Below are 18,972 nucleotides of genomic sequence, written 5' to 3'. Positions count from 1 at the left end.
GGTATGTCTGAGAGCAATCAAGGAGTCTAATATAGCTGGAAGAGAGTGAGCTGCTGAATTGTGGGAGATCAGGTCAAAGAGTTAACTGTATATTCATAGGTTTCTTTGCATTTAGGGGACAGATAATGCTTCATAAGTCATTGTAGGGACTTTTATTTTGAGGGAAATGGAAGGGGATTGGGGAGAAGAGTGACATAATCTGAGTTAAATTTGGCTCTTCTGTTGAGGATAAATAGAAACAGGCTGAGACACAGGAGGGTGTTGCACAGTAATCCAAGCGAGAGATGATGGTGGCTTGGCCAAAAGTGATAAGATACTGCAAGTAGAAGGGACAGAATTTGCTGAAAAATTGAATATGGGGGGAAAGAAAGTGAGGAGCCAAGGTTGACTCCAAGATTTTGGCTTGAGTAATTGAAAAGATGAAAGTGTTATCAGCTGTGACTGGGAAGATGGTGGGAGAATCAGTTTGGGGGTACAGGGGTGTATCAAGAGCTAATTTTGAATGTGTTAAATTTAAGATGACTTTTAAAAATTCCAGTTCAATGAAGAATTGGATATACATGTCTGATTAGGGAAGAGAATCAACTGGAGATGTACATTTGGTACTTAAAGCCATGGTACTTGATGGAGGTCATAGAGGGAATGAGTGTAGATAGAGAAGAAAAGAAATCTGAGGACTAAGTCTTGGGATACTCCAGGATTTAGAGATAAAGAACACAAAGAAACCAGAAAAGGAGATTAAAAGGCCATCAGGTAGGAGGAAAACCAAAAGAGAATAGCATCCAATTAAAGAAAATGTTTCTTGGAGGAAAGAATTATAAAACCCAACAAATATTCCTGGTTAGTCAAATAAACTGAAGCCTGAGAAATGACCACTGGATTTAAAAGTGTTATTGATCATGTTAACCAAAATAATTTTGCTGGAGAGATAGGCACTAAAGTCTGATTGCAGTGGCTTCAAGAGAGAATGGGAGGAAAGGAATTGGAGACATAAAATTTAGCCAATCCTTTCTAGTTTTTCTGTGAAAAAAATGAGAAGGAAGTTGCTAAATATAAGATCCGGAAAGAGTTTTCAAAAGGTTGGAGATATTATAGCATGTGTTTGTGCAGATGAAAAGAAAATTCAGCAAAGAAGGAAAATTCATGAAGCAAAATAGGGGAGAATTGCCAGAGGATGTCCTTAAGAAAGGGAGTGAACTGGGATCTAGGGCACAAGTGGATTAGTTGGCCTTAGATAGATGGTTCATCCATGGGAGCAGATGGAGACTGATGTGGTGTTGGGAGCATGTGGAAAGTCTCTATGGGGTGCTTCTATTTTGTTATTTAAAAAATGTCATCAACTGAGGGTTAGGATGGGGTAGGGAGTGTAGGGAGACTTGAAGAAGAGAATGGGTGAATGAATGGACTTTAGAAATAGCAAAAGACTGCAGGCTGTATTTGGAGGCTCAATAAAATTGTCATGTATTTACCTTGAGACCAGACACAAACTGGCAAGTTTTTCTTAAGACAACATCAATGTACAGATGCAAATACAGAATGGATTGAGATTTTAACATAAGCAGGGTTGGGTTTTTGTCAATTGAGTATGAGGGAAAAAAAGAGCCTGACTAGAGAGTTAAGGATAAATGCAAGAGGGTATTATGGTGATGTACAATAGACCACAGGAAGGAGAATAAAAAATAGATTAAGGTTAGGGACATGGTAGAGACAGAGAGGACAGTGATCCAGTAGCATGTAAGAATTGTTGAAGTGGGGATACTGGAGGAAGTGAGTTCCATAGATAAGGTTGAAGAGTAAGACAACTGAATTGAGAATATGGAAGGGTATTAGTAATGACAAGGCCTAGTGTATGACCACAGATGTAAATGGCTCATAGGATGAAAGATAAGATTATTGGCAGAGAGGAGATCTTGAAAGTGGGAGGCCAGATAGAAGCATCTATGTGGATATTGAAAGCACAACACAACAACTTCTACAGCATTAGTATTAGAGGTAATTACAAATAACATCACAGTGATATCAGAGTGGTCAGACTAACAGTGTTCCAACATGTCTTGAGTACTTGTTAGAAATGCAAATTCTCAAGTCCCACTGAGACCTACTGAACCAAGAAACCAAGGGGTGGTGCTTCAGGTGATGCACGATGACGTCTGAGAACCACTTACAGGGGCAGCACAGAAGATGGAAGAGTTAATTGCTTGGAAAGAAGGATTCAATGAGGTAGCATTTAAACTACAACAGAAGTTACTGCAAGGTTAAATGTAGGGGCCTTAAAATTAAAGGGAGCAGCATTTGTAAAGAAAAGCTTGAATCATGAAAAGGCCTCAGATAAGAAAACATAAAATTACGTAAAAGTGAAAAACGTTAGCTATTAATATCAGAAAATCATGCCTTGCTAGGAAGCCATTGTTTCTTCAAGAATCCTGATGAAACATCATAAGAGTTCTTTCTATTCATCTACTTTTTCTTTCATTGGTATTAGGCTCAGTAGAGAATGAAAGCTGGGACAGTAAGTGTGGCTGCTTTGGCATACCAACATTTTCCACAATTTCCCAACGTCTCTATCGAACACTGTTTTAAAGAGCTGGTGCTAAAGGCTAAAGCCGCAATGTTCGCCCGTCTATGACGTCACGGTGCGCCCACCGATGGTGTGTTCCATCAACAGCCAGGCGCCGCGGGAGGGGCGGGGCTTGAGCGTGCTGACGTCACTACCGGGCGCCAGGCGCGCTCAATTGGCGGCGGATTCAAACGTTCTGGCCTGGTCTCAGGGCCTGTAGAAGCGTCGGAGTCGGGGTTCTCGGTGTCCCCGCGGGCGTGAGCTGCAGTGCGGCGCAGGGAGGGCCTAGGAAGCTTAGGCGGCTGGTGCCCGAGCCGGAGGGAGAGGATGGCGCTCTCGACCACAGTCTCGCAGAAGAAGCTGATAAAGCGGAAGGCTCCCCGCGGTTTTCTAAAGCGCGTCTTCAAGCAACGGAAGCCTCACCTCCGTCTGGAGACAAATAGCGACCTACTGGTGAGATTTTGTCCCTTCTAGGACTGGAAGTGGGGCGGAGACGGGGGAAATAACCCCCAGCTTTTATTTTGCCGCCCCCAGCCAATTTAGCTTTCAGGCCTACGTTTGAGGTGTTCGCAGCAACACCTGGGCGGGTTTGCCCCGGCCTGGCATATCAGTATTCCTGATGCTGAATTGTTTTGGGACCCTCTGAAATGTAGATATCCTGACCTTTTTTTTACAGGAGGCTATTAGCCACATCAATTTAAGGAGAAAACTAACGTTAAGTTCCTGTTTATAGTTTTTCAATATCGCTATTAAGGAGCACAGTCTGGTACTGTGCTTAGTGTAATTTGCAAAGGTTCGAAAGATACATTTAAAAAAAATAGATTTTGGAATTCAGGCTGGGTTATTTTTATTTAAATATTTTATTTAAATAAAATATTTTATTTAAATATTGTAAAAGGCATTACTGACATGCCTTTCAAAAGTGCCTTTCTCCTTGCCTTCCTTTCTTCCCCTTCTTTTTACGTTGTTAAACAAATATATTGCCCTATTTCCTCTACTTTAGCTTATTTACTAAAGAACCCTGATCCAAAAGTTTATTTGTAAGTAGTATGCTCCCACATGTGAATTCGTTTTCCTAGACAAATAGAACACCTGTTAATTTAGTTTTCAAGCCCAACCATTAAAAGTTTATCTGACTCATAGTAACTGCAGCATAATGCTCACATGATAAATAACCACAACCAAACCACGGTGTAATATTTCTGTTTTGAAATAAATTAAGAGTTTTTATGTTGAATGCCTGGAATATATATCCCTCTAGCAGAATGAACAGTTTCCCTAGGTTTAAACCATAGGAGGCACCTCCTGTGGTTTGTTACAAGAGCTCTTTGAGTAAAGGAGACACTACAGGTGGGCACCTAATTTCCCTGAGATCAAGGATAAAGAATTGTGGATAATAGGGATATATGGCATGGAGGGTGGCTTAACAATACATCATTCCATCTCTTCTTAAGTTACATTGTCCCCCTCCTCTTTTCTCTACAGCCTCTGCCAGCTCTCTACTGCCTCCCCTAATTTTAGGGTTTCTATTTTTAATAAACTACTATAGAATTGTCTTCACTTTTCCTTTCTCTGAGCCAAAACAACTTTTTTTTTTCCTTGGAAAAGTAGCCCTTCTAATATCTCCTGTCCTTTCTTGTTCCTTTTTTAGACCCTATAAGAAAAGACAATATATACTGTTTTATTACCCTCCTTCCCCCAAGGTGGTGATTAAGGTGGCACAAGTGAGCTGTATTAAAGTGAAATTGATTTTCAAAAGAATTTTAGGTAATTTATTCTGAAGTTTTCACTGGTGCTGGGGTTCTCTCAATAAATGGAGGGGGGAGGAAATGTACCTGCTCTAGAATCTAGGAGACTACCAGCTCGTGTAGATTGTTGGGCAGAAATTTCTCAAGTAGTCAGACTCCTCCCACATCCACACTTGCTTGCCCCAAGTGATCCCTGGACAGGAGGGCTCTATTGTGGAGTGGGATCCAGGTGGTACAGGAAAGAAGGGGAGGTGAGATTCTAAGCATTTGCAGTGGTAGGGGAATGGAAGTTCTTTATGCTACCGTCTATTACTAGATTGTATGCTTGTCTTTGGCTTTCATTATTTCTCCTTCACCGTCTTGTATATGCCATGCATCACTCTGGTTTCTTTACTTATGGTTTTCTGCTTGCCATTGGTACTTAATTATCTTACTCAGCAGGTGTCCCACATCATCCATAAACTTCTCTACAATTAAGGTAGTCTGTTTTTTTTCCTGAACTTTGATAGCCGTAAGAGTGTACATCATACAGTTTAGCTACTGGGACCCTGACACTATTCTCTAAGTTTTGTATGTCAGTGTTGTCTCCCAGTGCGGTATGCAGCTTCTTGAGGCGAAGGGACCACACATATCTCCTTTTGTGTCTTCCATTATCTTTAACACAGAACTAATCTACTTTTATGATGTCTTTTCATAAGATATTTCTTCTGTTTGAAGATGTCCTCACTCCGCCCCGCTTCTCAAACTTCAGTTATTTCAAAATTCAGTTCAAATGCCTGTTATTCGGTGAAGCCTTCTTTCATGGTCTTAGAAAGCATCAACCTTACCTTCCAATATCATCTACTATCACACATTTGTCTTTAATTAGGTTTCATTCTCCCATGGGACTGGGAACTTTGAATTGGGAACTTATTGTATTCCTGGTGTTTAGCATAATACCTCGAACATTCTGAGTGTACAGTTAAAAGTTGGGAGTGATGATGACTATATGTGGATTGATATTTCTAACATTTTACTTATAACTTCCTTGTGTTACTTCATATTCTTCTGCACTGGCTTTTTATTGTTGTTTTATTTTATGACTTATTTGATTGTATATCACCAGGGCCAATACTGATGAGTGTATGTTAATCTCAAATTGTTCGGCTTTCTTGTGACTCAGTTTTTAGATTTATCACTAAGGAATATTGTGCAAATATCTGGGTACTTACAGTTTATGTAAAACTCAGAAGTGCTGTGAGGAAGTGGGGAGGAAGTCAGGCTGGCCCAGTCTTTTGGCCACCTGAGACTGTCAAATGGATACCTCTTTGTAAATTATCTTTTGGTTTACCTTTCAAGCAAGCTGATTTTTTATTTTTCCAAAGTGTAAGTTCTTGATGGAATGGCTTTCAGGACTGAATGTCTAGCTGAAACCATAAAATTTGCTTTTGTTCTGACCCTTTTAACTTAAACCTTAGTGCACTTGAGTGACACCACTCAATTAACTGTTTTATTACAGATAAATAGGTTGTTTAAAAAAAAATTCTGACATTAAAAAAAAGTAATATTAATTCAGTATCTATGGTTCATGCCCATGAAGAGTAAAGGACTCAAGCCTCAAAACAGTGTGGTTTATTTGGGATTGGCTAAAAAATTTTTTTGCCTAATTTGGGGAGGTATGGATGGATCTTTTGTTCATGCAGTAATAATTGACTACCTACTTCATATTGGGCCATGGGCTAAAGGTCACTGGGGATATAATGTCTGGGAAGATAGACATGGTTTAGCCCTTATAGTACATTGAAGAGGACAGGTGAGAAATTGCTGCCTAATGTATGTAGTATGTGTAGTGATAAGTTCAGGGTGCCATGGATCTATATAACCTTACATATTGGGAGGAATTGGGCTTTTTAGAGAAGTCTGTAAACCAGTAGCATGGCTGTAGGCAAACTTGTATTTGAATACTGAAAGAAGTTCAAAAGACCTAGTATAGAACTGAAAGTTGGGAGAGGTGAGAGATTAAATTAGAAGAGCCTAGTCAAGTGGGGTTTAGTATTAAGGAATTTGGAATTTTTCATGAGGCATCTGGAAGACATTTAGTTTTAGAAGTAGAAAATACAGATTAACGGAGGAAATTGAGCCATGTTATGGAGTACTTTTGTTGCAGAAGGAAATGGTATATCATTGGAAGTTTAAAGAAATTTTGAATGACATGGTATAATGTAAAGAATCAGGATTGGGTGATTTAGCTCAGAGTCCTTGTGAGAATTAAACAAGACAGTGCATCAAAAAAGAACCAAAAGAATATCTTCTTCCATAGGTCCTTTATCATGTTAAATTTAAATCCCCAAACTCCTCTGCTTGCCCCAAATATCACTAAAATATTCTTAAACATCTATAACAATCCACTAAAGATTTCTGCATAATAATTTAAAGGACCACATTACCTAGTTATTAAACATTTGGTGAACTGTTGGGGAGAGTTAAGTATTGTGTGTTTTTTTTTAATTTTATTTTTTTATACAGCAAGTTCTTATTAGCTATCAGTTTTATACATATTAGTGTATATATATCAATCCCAATTTCCCAATTCATCCCCGCCCCTACTTTCCCCCCTTGGTGTCCATACATTTGTTCTCTACATCTGTCTCTATTTCTGCCTTGCAAACTGGTTCATCTGTACTATTTTTCTAGATTCCAAATATATGCATTAATATACAATATTTGTTCTTCTCTTTCTGACTTACCTCATTCTGTATGACAGTCTCTAGGTCCATCCACGTCTCTACAGATGACCCAGTTTCGTTCCCTTTGATGGCTGGGTAGTATTCCATTGTATATATGTACCACATCTTCTTTATCCATTCGTCTGTTGGTGGCATTTAGGTTGCTTCCATGACCTGTCTGTTTTAAACAGTGCTGCAGTGAACATTGTGGTACATGACTTTTTTGAATTATGGTTTTCTCAGGGTATATGCCCAGTAGTGAGATTGCTCAGTCATATCGTAATTCTATTTTTAGTTTTTACGAAACCTCTATACTGTTCTCCATAGTGACTGTATCAATTTGCATTCCCACCAACAATGCAAGAGGGTTCCCTTTTCTTTACACCCTCTCCAACATTTGTTGTTTGTAGATTTTCTGATGATGCCCATTCTAACTGGTGTGAGGTGATACCTCATTGTGGTTTTGATTTGTATTTCTCTAATAATTAGTGATGTTGAGCATCTTTTCATGTGCCTCTTGGCAATCTGTTTCTCTTCTTTGGAGAGATGTCTGTTTAGGTCTACTGCCCATTTTAAAAATTAAAAAAATTTTTTTGCGCTATGCAGGCCTCTCACTCTTGTGGCCTCTCCCGTTGTGGAGCACAGGTTCCAGACATGCAGGCTCAGTGGCCATGGCTCCCGGGCCCAGCTGCTCCGCGGCATGTGGGATCTGCCTGGACCGGGGCACGAACCCGTGTCCCCTGCATCGGCAGGCGGACTCTCAACCACTGTGCCACCAGGGAAGCCCTACTGCCCATTTTTTGATTGGGTTGCTGTTTTTTTTAATATTGAGCTGCATGAGCTGTTTATATATTTTGGAGATTAATCCTTTGGCCGTTGATTCGTTTGCAAGTATTTTCTCCCATTCTGAGGGTTGTCTTTTCATCTTTTTTATAGTTTCCTTTGCTGTGCAAAAGCTTTTAAGTTTCATTAGGTCCCATTTGTTTATTGTTTTGATTTCCATTATTCTAGGAGGTGGGTCAAAAAAGATCTCGCTTTGATTTATGTCAAAGGGTGTTCTTGTTTATGGTTTCCTTTGCTGTGCAAAAGCTTTTAAGTTTCATTAGGTCCCATTTGTTTATTGTTTTGATTTCCATTATTCTAGGAGGTGGGTCAAAAAAGATCTCGCTTTGATTTATGTCAAAGGGTGTTCTTCCTATGGTTTCCTCTAAGAGTTTTTTTTTTTTTTCCCGGTTCGCGGGCCTCTCACTTCTGTGGCCTCTCCCGTTGTGGAGTACAGGCTCTGGACGCGAAGGCTCAGCGACCATGGCACACGGGCCCAGCTGCTCCGCGGCATGTGGGATCTTCCCAGACCGGGGCACAAACCCGTGTCCCCTGCATTGGCAGGCGGACTCTCAACCACTGCGCCACCAGGGAAGCCCTCCTCTAAGAGTTTTATAGTGTCTGGTCTGGTCTTACATTTAGGTCTTTAATCCATTTTGAGTTTACTTTTGTGTATAGTGTTAGGGAGTGTTCTAATTTCTTTCTTTTACATGTAACTGTCCAGTTTTCCCAGCACCACTTATTGAAGAGACTGTTTTTCCTCCATTGTATCTCCTTGCCTCCTTTGTCATAGATTAGTTGACCATAGGTGCGTGGGTTTATCTCTGGGCTTTGTATCCTGTTCCCTTGATCTGTTTTTCTCTTTTTGTTTCAGTACCATATTGTCTTGATTACTGTAGCTTTGTAGTATAGTGTGAAGTCAGGGAATCTAATTCCTCCACCGCCATTTTTTTCCCTCAAGATTGCTGTGGCTATTCGGGCTCTTTTGTGTCTCCATACACATTTTAAGATTCTTTGTTCTAGCACTGTTAAAAAAAAAAAAATGCCATTGGTAATTTGATAAGGATTGCATCGATTCTGTAGATTGCTTTGGGTAGTATAGTCATTTTCACAATATTGATTCTTCCAATCTAAGAACATGGTATATCTCCCCATCTGTTTGTGTCATCTTTGATTTCTTTCATTTGTGTCTTACAGTTTTCTGAGGACAGGTTTTTTACCTCCTTAGGTAGCTTTATTCCTAGGTATTTTATTCTTTTTGTTTCAATGGTGAAGGGGATTGTTTCCTTAATTTCTCTTTCTGATCTTTTGTTGTTAGTGTATAGGAATGCAAGAGATTTCTGTGCATTAATTTTGTATCCTGCAACTTTACCAAATGCATTGATTAGCTCTAGTAGTTTTCTGGTAGCATCTTTAGGATTCTCTATGTGTAGTATCATGTCATCTGCAACCAGTGACAGCTTTACTTCTTCTTTTCCGATTTGGGTTCCTTTTATTTCTTTTTCTTCTCTGATTGCTGTGGTTAAAACTTCCAAAACTATGTTGAGTAATTGTGGTGAGAGTGGACAACCTTGTCTTGTTCCTGATCTTAGAGGAAATAGTTTCAGTTTTTCACTGTTGAGAATGTTTGCTGTGGGTTTGTCATATATGGCCTTTATGATGTTGAGGTAGGTTCCCTCTATGCCCACTTTCTGGAGAGTGTTTATTATAAATGGATGTTGAATTTCGTCAGAAGATTTTTCTGCATCTTTTGAGATGATCATATGGTTTTTATTCTTCAGTTTGTTAATATGGTGTATCACATTGATTTTTTTATTGAAGAATTCTTGCATCTCTGGGATAAATCCCACTTGATCATGGTGTATGATCCTTTTAATGTGTTGCTGGATTCTGTTTACTAGGATTTTTGCATCTATATTCATCAGTGGTATTGGTCTGTAATTTTCCTTTTTTGTTGTATCTTTGTCTGGTTTTGGTATCAGGGTGATGGTGGCCTCGTAGAATGAGTCTGGGAGTCTTCCTTCCTGTGCAGATTTTTGGAAGAGTTTGAGAAGGATGGGTGTTAGCTCTTCTCTAAATGTTTGATAAAATTCACCTGTGAAGCCATCTGGTCCTGGACTTTTGTTTGTTGGAAGATATTTAATCACAGTTTCAATTTCATTACTTGTGGTGGGTCTGTTTATATTTTCTGTTTCTTCCTGGTTCAATCTTGGAAGGTTATACCTTTCTAAGAATTTGTCCATTTTTTCCAGGTTGTCCATTTATTGGCATAGATTTGCTTGCAGTAGTCTCTTAGGATGCTTTGTATTTCCATGGTGTCTGTTGTAACTTCTTCTTGTTCATTTCTAATTTTACTGATTTGAGTCCTCTCCCTCTTGATGAGTCTGGCTAAAGGTTTATCAAATTTGTTTATCTTCTCAAAGAACCACCTTTTAGTTTTATTGATCTTTGTTATTGTTTTCTTTGTTTCTACTTCATTTATTTCTGCTCTGATCTTTATGATTTCTTTCCTCCTACTAACTTTGGGTTTTGTTTGTTCTTCTTTCTCTAGTTCCCTTTAGGTATAAGGTTAGATTGTTTATTTAAGAATTTTCGTGTTTCTTGATGTAGGATTGTATTGCTATAAACTTCCCTCTTAGAACTGCTTTTGCTGAATCCCATAGGTTTTAGATTGTCATCTTTTTGTTGTCATTTGTCTCTAGGTATTTTTTGATTTCCTCTTTGATTTATTTAGTGACCTGTTAGTTATTTAGTAACATATTGTTTAGTCTCCATGTGTTTGTGTTTTTTATGTTTTTTTCCCTGTAATTGATTTCTAATCTCATAGCGTGGTGGTCGTAAAGGATGCTTGATATGATTTCAGTTTTCTTAAATTTGCTGAGGCTTGATTTGTGACCCAAGATGTGATGTATCCTGGAGAATGTTCCATGTGCACTTGAGAAGAAAGTGTAATGTGCTGCTTTTGGATGGAATAAATATCAGTTTATTTATTATAAATATGATAAATATTCTTATAAATATCAATTTAATCTGGTTGGTCTGTTGTGTCATTTAAAGCTTGTGTTTCCTTATTAATTTTCTGTCTGGATGATCTGTCCATTGGTGTAGGTGAGGTGTTAAAGTCCCCCACTATTATTGTGTTACTGTCGATTTCCTCTTTTATAGCTGTTAGCAGTTGCCTTATGTATTGAGGTGCTCCTATGTTGGGTGCGTATATATTTATAATTGTTATATCTTCTTCTTGGATTGATCTCTTGATCATTATGTAGTGTCCTTCCTTGTCTCTTGCAACATTCTTTATTTTAAAGTCTGTTTTATCTGATATGAGTATTGCTACTGCAGCTTTCTTTTGATTTCCATTTGCATGTAATACCTTTTTCTGTCACCTCACCTTCAGTCTGTTTGTGTCTCTAGGTCTGAAGTGGGTCTCTTGTAGACAGCATATATATGGGTCTTGTTTTTGTATCTATTCAGCGAGCCTGTGTCTTTTGGTTGGAGCATTTAATCCATTTATAGTTAAGGTAATTATTGATAGGTATGTTCCTATTACCATTTTCTTAATTGTTTTGAGTTTTTTTGTTGTTGGTCCGTTTCTTCTCTTGTGTTTCCACTTAGAGAAGCTCCTTTAGCATTTGTTGTAGAGCTGGTTTGGTGGTGCTGAATTCTCTTAGCTTTCGCTTTTCTGTAAAGCTTTTAACTTCTCCATCGAATCTGAATGAGATCCTTGCTGGGTAGAGTAATCTTGGTTGTAGCTTTTTCTTTTTCCCTTTCATCACTTTAAATATATTGTGCCACTCTCTTCTGGCTTGTCGAGTTTCTGCTGAGAAATCAGCTGTTAACCTTATGGGAGTTCCCTTGCATATTATTTGTTGTTTTTCCCTTGTTGCCTTTAATAATTTTTCGTTGTCTTTAATTTGTGTCAGTTTGATTACTGTGTGTCTCAGCATGTTTCTTCTTGGATTTATCCTGCCTGGGAGTCTCTGTGCTTCCTGGAGTTGGGTGACTATTTCCTTTCCCATGTTAGGGAAGTTTTCCAGTATAATCTCTTCAGATATTTTCTCGGGTCCTTCCTCTCTCTCTTCTCCTTCTTGAACCCCTATAGTGTGAATGTTGGTGTGTTTAATGTTGTCCCAGAGGTCTCTTAGGCTGTCTTTATTTCTTTTCATTTTTTTTTCTTTATTCTGTTCCATGACATTGAATTCCACCATTCTTTTTCCAGGTCACTTATCTGTTCTTCTGCCTCAATTATTCTGGTATTTATTCCTTCTAGTGTATTTTTCATTTCAGTTATGGTGCTGTTCATCTCTGTTTGTTCTTTAATTCTTCTAGGTGTTTGTTCTTTAATTCTTCTAAACCTTTGTTAAACATTTCTTGCATCTTCTCAGTCTTTTCCTTCATTCTTTTTCCGAGGTCCTGGCTCATCTTCACTATCATTATTCTGAATTCTTTTTTGGAAGGTTGCCTATCTCCACTTCATTTAATTGTTCTTCTGGGGTTTTATCTTGTTCCTTCATCTGGTACATAGTCCTCTCCCTTTTCATTTTGTCTCTCTTTCTGTGAATGTGGTTTTCATTCCACAGTCTGCAGGATTTTAGTTTCTTGCTTCTGCCAAGTGTTATGTATTAATTAATTCTCACTGCAAAGAGTGTGTACTATTATATAAATTATCAAATAAATTATATGTTAAAGAGACTATCTAATTGGACCTAGGTTGGTAGTGACTTCAGGCACATGGCAGAAGCAATGGATAGAGATGTTACCAGTAATTTAAATAAAAGAGCAGTAGATGTGATGCTAGAGGGAGAAATGAGATAGGACTGCAACTCACTTTACATTCTCTGTTGCTTGGGTTCGAGCTCTACTTTAACTGTTTTCAAGCTATATATATATGCATATAGAATGAGTAGCCCTTTTGTGTAAGGGTAGTGAATTTTGAGTGAAATATTTAGCAAAATGTACATATTGAAATAGTGAGGTTAAATAATGATATATGTACATATATATTATGGTATATGTATATGTTTTGCTAATATGTAGAAGTTGTTTCTATAAGAATATGCAAGAAGCTGGCAACCATAGTTTACTGGGGATGATGTGGAAGAGCGACTTACTTTTGTCAGTCTTTCCTTTTGCAGACTTTTTGCTTTGTATTTTGAAATACCTATTGGTTCACAAGAAGTGGCAAAAATAGTAGAGAATTCCCCTTACCTTTTTTGCAACTTCCCACAATGCTAATATCTTATATAACTACAGTTCTTTGTGGACTTTGGAATTTTGTATTGTCTGCTTATTTTATGTAGTTAAAGGCTACTTTTTAAGAAATTTTAAGATTATTAATAGTAGATATGATTATTTTGTTGTTGGAAGCCAAGTAACTTGACCTTTGTATATAAATGCAATAAACTTTTAAAATTTTAATTATTAACATGTTTTTAATTAGATATTTCAAATTAAATATCTGGTTACAAAATTTTATACCTTGGATTGTAGAATGAGAGATGACTAGCTTTAAATACAATATTTGATATGTTTTTTTAATTTGGGGGAAATTTTAAATTACATTAGAAACTTAAATTTAGTTGGAATGGGAAACAGGAATATTTTTTCTTAATAGAGACTTACCTATGTTTTGATATAATGATCAAAACATTGTCTTGGCCTTTGGTCAGCTTTACATAGACTTGTTTCATGTATTGTAATAACTAAGTCTCTTTTTATGGAATCTTAAGATGGACATATATTAAACTGAATTCTGTTACTTTAAATAAAGGTTAATTGATGTAATCGCAGTAGTAAATAGTACAGCATTAAAATTGGGGATATTCTTTTTATTTTTCTTATAAATTTGTTTATTTTTACTTATTTATTACTTTTGGCTGTGTTGGGTCTTCATAGCTGCGTGCGGCTTTCTCTAGTTGCCGTGAGCGGGGGCTACTCTTTGTTGTGGTACGTGGGCTCCTCATTGCGGTGGCTTCTCTTGTTGCGGAACACGGGCTCTAGAGCGCGCGGGCTTCAGTAGATGCAGCGCGTGGGCTCAGTAGTTGTGGCTCATGGGCTCTAGAGTGCAGGCTCAGTAGTTGTGGCTCACAGTCTCCGTTGCTCCGTGGCATGTGGGATCTTCCCAGACCAGGGCTCGAACCCGTGTCCCCTGCATTGGCAGGTGGATTCTTAACCACTGCACCACCAGGGAAGCCCGGGGATATTCTTTTTAAAAGTCATTATTTCAAAACATCAGTGTTTGAGCTTAAAAATCCTTTTGCATTTTCTCTTTTAAAGGTGCATCTGAACTGTTTACTCTTTGTTCATCGATTAGCAGAAGAGGCTCGGACAAATGCTTGTGAGAATAAGTGTGGAGTCATTAAAAAGGAGCATGTACTGGCTGCAGCAAAGGTAAGATCTGAATTTCTTTTCTTCAGCACAGTTGCCTTAAAACACCACCTAGTTCGTCACCTCTGCCTGGTTTAGATTCCTTATTCAGTTTTGTTGACTGAGTTGATGCTTGGCTTTTCACGGGTTTTAATTACAGAGTTATGGTTTTTTTTTTATTATGTATATTATGGATTTCTGATGGAAAGATTCATGGCCATTGCCTTATTGCCATTTAGGGGAAAATAAGTGTTTGACTGCTAATCTGTAGGATATGTAGTAGCCTATATATAGCTGAGAAGGTTTATTACCTTGAAATTTATCAAAACTTTCTTCTTGATCATTTTAAGTTTACCTAATGATTTTTCTACATTTGTTTTGAGATTTGAGTGACTTCTGAATCATATTGCTTATATAAGCAGAGAAGATTGCTTCTTACTGATATTTCTGTATAATGTAACAGTATGATGTCTAGGGCAGAGTTTTTTCCATATATGTCCCCAAGATTATTTTCACTTGATTTAATAGATGCCCCAATATAAAAGGCTTCTGGGGTCAGATAAGTTTATATAACCTAACATACTATACCTCCTTGAATAGTCATAATGTTACGTATAGAGAGCTTGTTTCTGTAAGAATATGCAAGAAATTGGCACATGGTTGACTGGAGTATGATGTGTGAGAGAGACTTATTTTTGACAGTTTACCTCTTTATAGGCTTTTTTTGTTTAACATTTAATATTTTTGAAATAATTATAGACTCACAGAAAGTGCAAAAATAGTGTAGAGTTCTACTGTACCTTTTATCCAACTTCCCACAAGGGTAACGTCTTTATATAACTATAAATATGTAAAGTTATGAAAGTTTATGAGAAATATACCAGTAATTTGTTGAACTCTGTTTAATTTAGTATTTTGTAAATTTGGGTGTATAATATACTTAGAATTTTGTAAATTCATTTGAGTACATAGTATTCTTTTGCAGTCCCTATACTAACTTCTTGTAGAACAGAGAAGTACTGGCCTAGGGTATAAACCTATTTGGTGACTTCTGTGGAAGCCTAGAAATGGGCATGCCTTGGCATCTTTTAAGGGGCTTTAAATTCTCTTACAACTATAAACATTTCAACAAGTTTCTGTACTATTAAAGTTGATATAAGTGCTTTCTGCAGGTAAAGCAAGGCTTAAGAACTTGAAGAGTGTATGTGTGTGTCTTAAATTTAGGGTTGGTTTGTTTTTATTAATGAATTTATAAGTGTACTTACCTAAAAGTAGGTAAGTTCTTTAAAATATTTTTGGATATATTCTGGTCTCTAATGTTCCTTGTCTTTTACAACTTAAGATCTCATTTTGTTTAAAATGAGATTAAAAATTATCTTAAAAATTATCTACCTAACAAGCTTTGCAGCTTGAGATGACTAGTCTTGGTCTCTGATATAATTCCAGCCTAAATACAAGAAATTTGGTGTTGCAGTGGATTTGTATTGCTTTATAGTTGTTAAATCCTGATTCATAATAGGATTTTCAAGTTTTGGAACATTCCTTAACTCCCCGAATTACTAAATTGTCTATAAACCTCAAGTTGGGAGCCATTAATCTGTACACTTTTGGCACAGTTGAAGAAATTAACATCTAGAAGTGACTATTATAAAACCAGATTTTGAGAATCTAGGCATGTTTCACATTCTTTGAGAGAATTACACTATTTTAGAGAAGTCTAAAACTGTTTATAAGGCAAAAGATTCCCTAATCACATTCCAAGTTGGGTTTTATAAATTCAGAGACTTGCATACTATACACATAGGACTTTTCAACTTTTTGTTGAGGAATTGTGTTTTACTTGGCATAGGTATAATATGAATCTTCATTTTCTCCCCCTCACAGGTAATTCTAAAGAAGAGCAGAGGTTAGAAGTCAAAGAACACATTTTTGAAAATTATATGATGTATTATTTTAGGTGGTAACAGATCGTGAAAGCACTTTTTATATAGCAGTTAAAATTGTGTATTAAAATATTGGCTAGCTGAAGGATGTGTGTGTTTGTATGTTTTTTACTGGTATTGAAATGTCTCAAGTATACACATAGAACTATATAAGCTTTGTATTTGAGGAATTGTTTCATTTTAAATGGCCTTTAGTTCATTCTACTTCCCTTTTTGTCGGTATTGCAGATGTTTTACATATCAAAAAAGGAATCTTAGTGTGTGAAGTAGCTTGAAGAGATGTATTTCTTAGAATTAAGTTTATAAGTATTTAGATTTAGCCACAGTTAACTATGGAATCAATTTAATCTCTGAAGGAAGGCAATGTGCAGTCAAATCTAGGTGTATTTTAAATATTTTAACTGTTTAATGCCTTTGCATAAGCAATGCAGTCTACTTTTATTTAGGCCAATAGTGTAATAATATAATTTCTCAACTGTAAACACCAGCAGGGTGTTTTCAAAAACTTATTTCCCTCCAAAACCAAAAAAAAAAAAAAAAATACAGAGCAAATTGACGTGTTTTCTTCAAGTCACACAGATTTAATAGATGGGTATTTGTTTCCCCCCAAGAAATTTATTGCATATCATCTAATAGTTGTGTTTTTAACTTTTTATTTTGGAATAATTATAGATTGCAACTTGAAGTTGCAAAAGTAGTACAGAGAGGTCCACTTGTACTCTATATCCAGTTTTCTCCCAGTGCCTACATCTTAAATAATTACAGTACAATATCAAAACCAGGAATTTGACTTGGTACAGTGTGTGTATAATTCTGTACCATTTTAGTACTTTTGGAGATCTGTGTAACCACCACTACAGTCAAGATACAGAATTATTTCATCATCACAGACTTCTCCATCATGCTATTCTTTTATAAATTACACCCAGCTCCCCACGTCCACTGCACACACAACACTCCCCTTCCTATTTCTACCATCCCTAAGCCATGGCAACCACTAAACTGTTCTCCATGTCTATAATTTTGCCATTGTGATGCAATCATACAGGTTATGACTTTTGGGAATTTGCTTTTTTCACTCAGCATAACTCTCTTGATCCTCCAAGTTGTTGCATGTAGCAATTTGTTCCTTTTTATTACTGAGTCGTCATATTCCATGGTATTTATGTACCACAGTTTGTACAGCTATTTACTCATTGAGGGATATTTTGATTATTTCTAGTTTTTGGCTATCACAAATAAAGCTGTTGTGAACAGTTGTGTACCAGTTTTTATACAAAACAGTTTTCATTTCTCTGGGATAAATGCCCAGGAATGTGATTGCTGGGTTTAATGGTAAGTATGTGTTTAGTTTTTCAAAAAGAAATGGCCAAAGTATTTTGCAGAGTGGCTGTACCATTTTGTATTCCCATTAGCAGTTTGTGAGAGTCATTTTTTCCTCCTTCTCATGAACATTTGGTATTTTTTATTTTAGCTGTTCTGCTATGAATGTCTAATCATGGTTTTTAATTTTCATTTCCCTAATGGCTAATGATGTTGCACATAATTTCATATGTTCGTCATCCATTTTTTCTCTTTAATAAAATGTTTCTTCATTTCTTTTGCCCATTTTCTATTTGTTTTTCTAATGTTGAATTTTGAGAGTTTTCTAGGTATAGGTCTTTGGTCAGACATGTGGTTTGCAAATATTTTCTTCTATTCTGTAGCTTGCCTTTTATCCTTTTAACAGTATCTTTCGAAGGTCAATGATTTTCACTTTTGATGAGGTCCAGTTTATTTTTTATTTATTTATTTTCATGCTGTTGGTGTCATGTTTAAGAACTCTTCACCAAGCCCTACATCTTATAGATTTTCTCCTGTATTATTATTTTTCAAACTTACCCTTTTTTGTTGTTATTGCATTTTTCTTTTCAACATCTTTATTGGAGTATAATTGCTTACAATGTTGTGTTAGTTGCTGCTGTATAACAAAGTGAATCAGCTATATGTATACATATATCCCCATATCCCCTCCCTCTTGTGTCTCCCTCCCCCCATCCCTATCCCACCCCTCTAGGTGGTCACAAAGAACTGAGCTGATCTCCCTGTGCTATGTGGCTGCTTCCCATTAGCTATCTGTTTTACATTTGGTAGCGTATATATGTCACTGCCACTGTCTCACTTCGTCTCAGCTTACCGTTCCCCGTCCTCGTGTCATCAAGTCCATTCTCTATATCTGCATCTTTATTCCTGTCCTGCCCCTAGGTTCTTCAGAACCATTTTTTTTTCTGATTCCATATATATGTGTTAGCATACGGTATTTGTTTTTCTTTTCCTGACTTACTTCACTCTGTATGACAGACTCTAAATCCATCCACCTCACGACAAATAACTCAGTTTCATTTCTTTTTATGGCTGAGTAATATTCCACTGTATATATGTGCCATGTCTTCTTCATCCATTCATCTGTCAGTGGACACTTAGGTTGCTTCCATGTCCTGGCTATTGTAAATAGTGCTGCAATGAACATTGTGGTACATGACTCTTTTTGAATTATGGTTTTCTCAGGTATTTGCCCAGTAGTGGGATTGCTGGTTCATATGGTAGTTGTATTTTTAGTTTTTTAAGGAACCTCCATACTGTTCTCCATAGTGGCTGTATCAATTTACATTCCCACCAACAGCGCAAGAGGGTTCCTTTTTCTCCACACCCTCTCCAGCATTTATTGTTTGTAGATTTTTTGATGATGGCCATTCTGACCCTTGTGAGGTGATATCTCATTGTGGTTTTGATTTGCATTTCTCTAATGATTAGTGACGTTGAGCATCCTTTTAGGTATTTGTTGGCCATCT

General features: G+C 37.0%; 1 protein-coding gene across 1 annotated transcript; it reads left to right on the top strand.

Moving 5' to 3' along the window:
* Window positions 1-2,737: 2,737 nt before the first annotated feature.
* Window positions 2,738-16,680, top strand: CENPW (centromere protein W). The gene is made up of 3 exons (XM_024759100.1): window positions 2,738-3,010; window positions 14,109-14,222; window positions 16,083-16,680. The coding sequence occupies exons 1-3, from the start codon at window positions 2,885-2,887 to the stop codon at window positions 16,107-16,109; spliced, it is 267 nt and encodes an 88-aa protein (XP_024614868.1). The 5' UTR covers window positions 2,738-2,884; the 3' UTR covers window positions 16,110-16,680.
* The last annotated feature ends 2,292 nt before the right edge of the window (window positions 16,681-18,972 follow it).

This window comes from Neophocaena asiaeorientalis, unplaced genomic scaffold (assembly GCF_003031525.2).
Source record: "Neophocaena asiaeorientalis asiaeorientalis breed wild unplaced genomic scaffold, Neophocaena_asiaeorientalis_V1.1 scaffold5, whole genome shotgun sequence".
NCBI lineage: Eukaryota > Metazoa > Chordata > Mammalia > Artiodactyla > Phocoenidae > Neophocaena > Neophocaena asiaeorientalis.
The sequence above is the reverse complement of the archived record's forward strand: the minus strand, read 5'-3'. Positions and strand labels throughout refer to the sequence as shown.

Bases quoted from the DNA above. Each gene is read 5' to 3' on its own strand.
- CENPW (XM_024759100.1), top strand. From the start codon at position 2,885: ATGGCGCTCTCGACCACAGTCTCGCAGAAGAAGCTGATAAAGCGGAAG. The intron at 3,011-14,108 runs GTGAGATTTTGT...TCTCTTTTAAAG, and splicing joins AGACAAATAGCGACCTACTG to GTGCATCTGAACTGTTTACT. The intron at 14,223-16,082 runs GTAAGATCTGAA...TCCCCCTCACAG, and splicing joins ATGTACTGGCTGCAGCAAAG to GTAATTCTAAAGAAGAGCAG.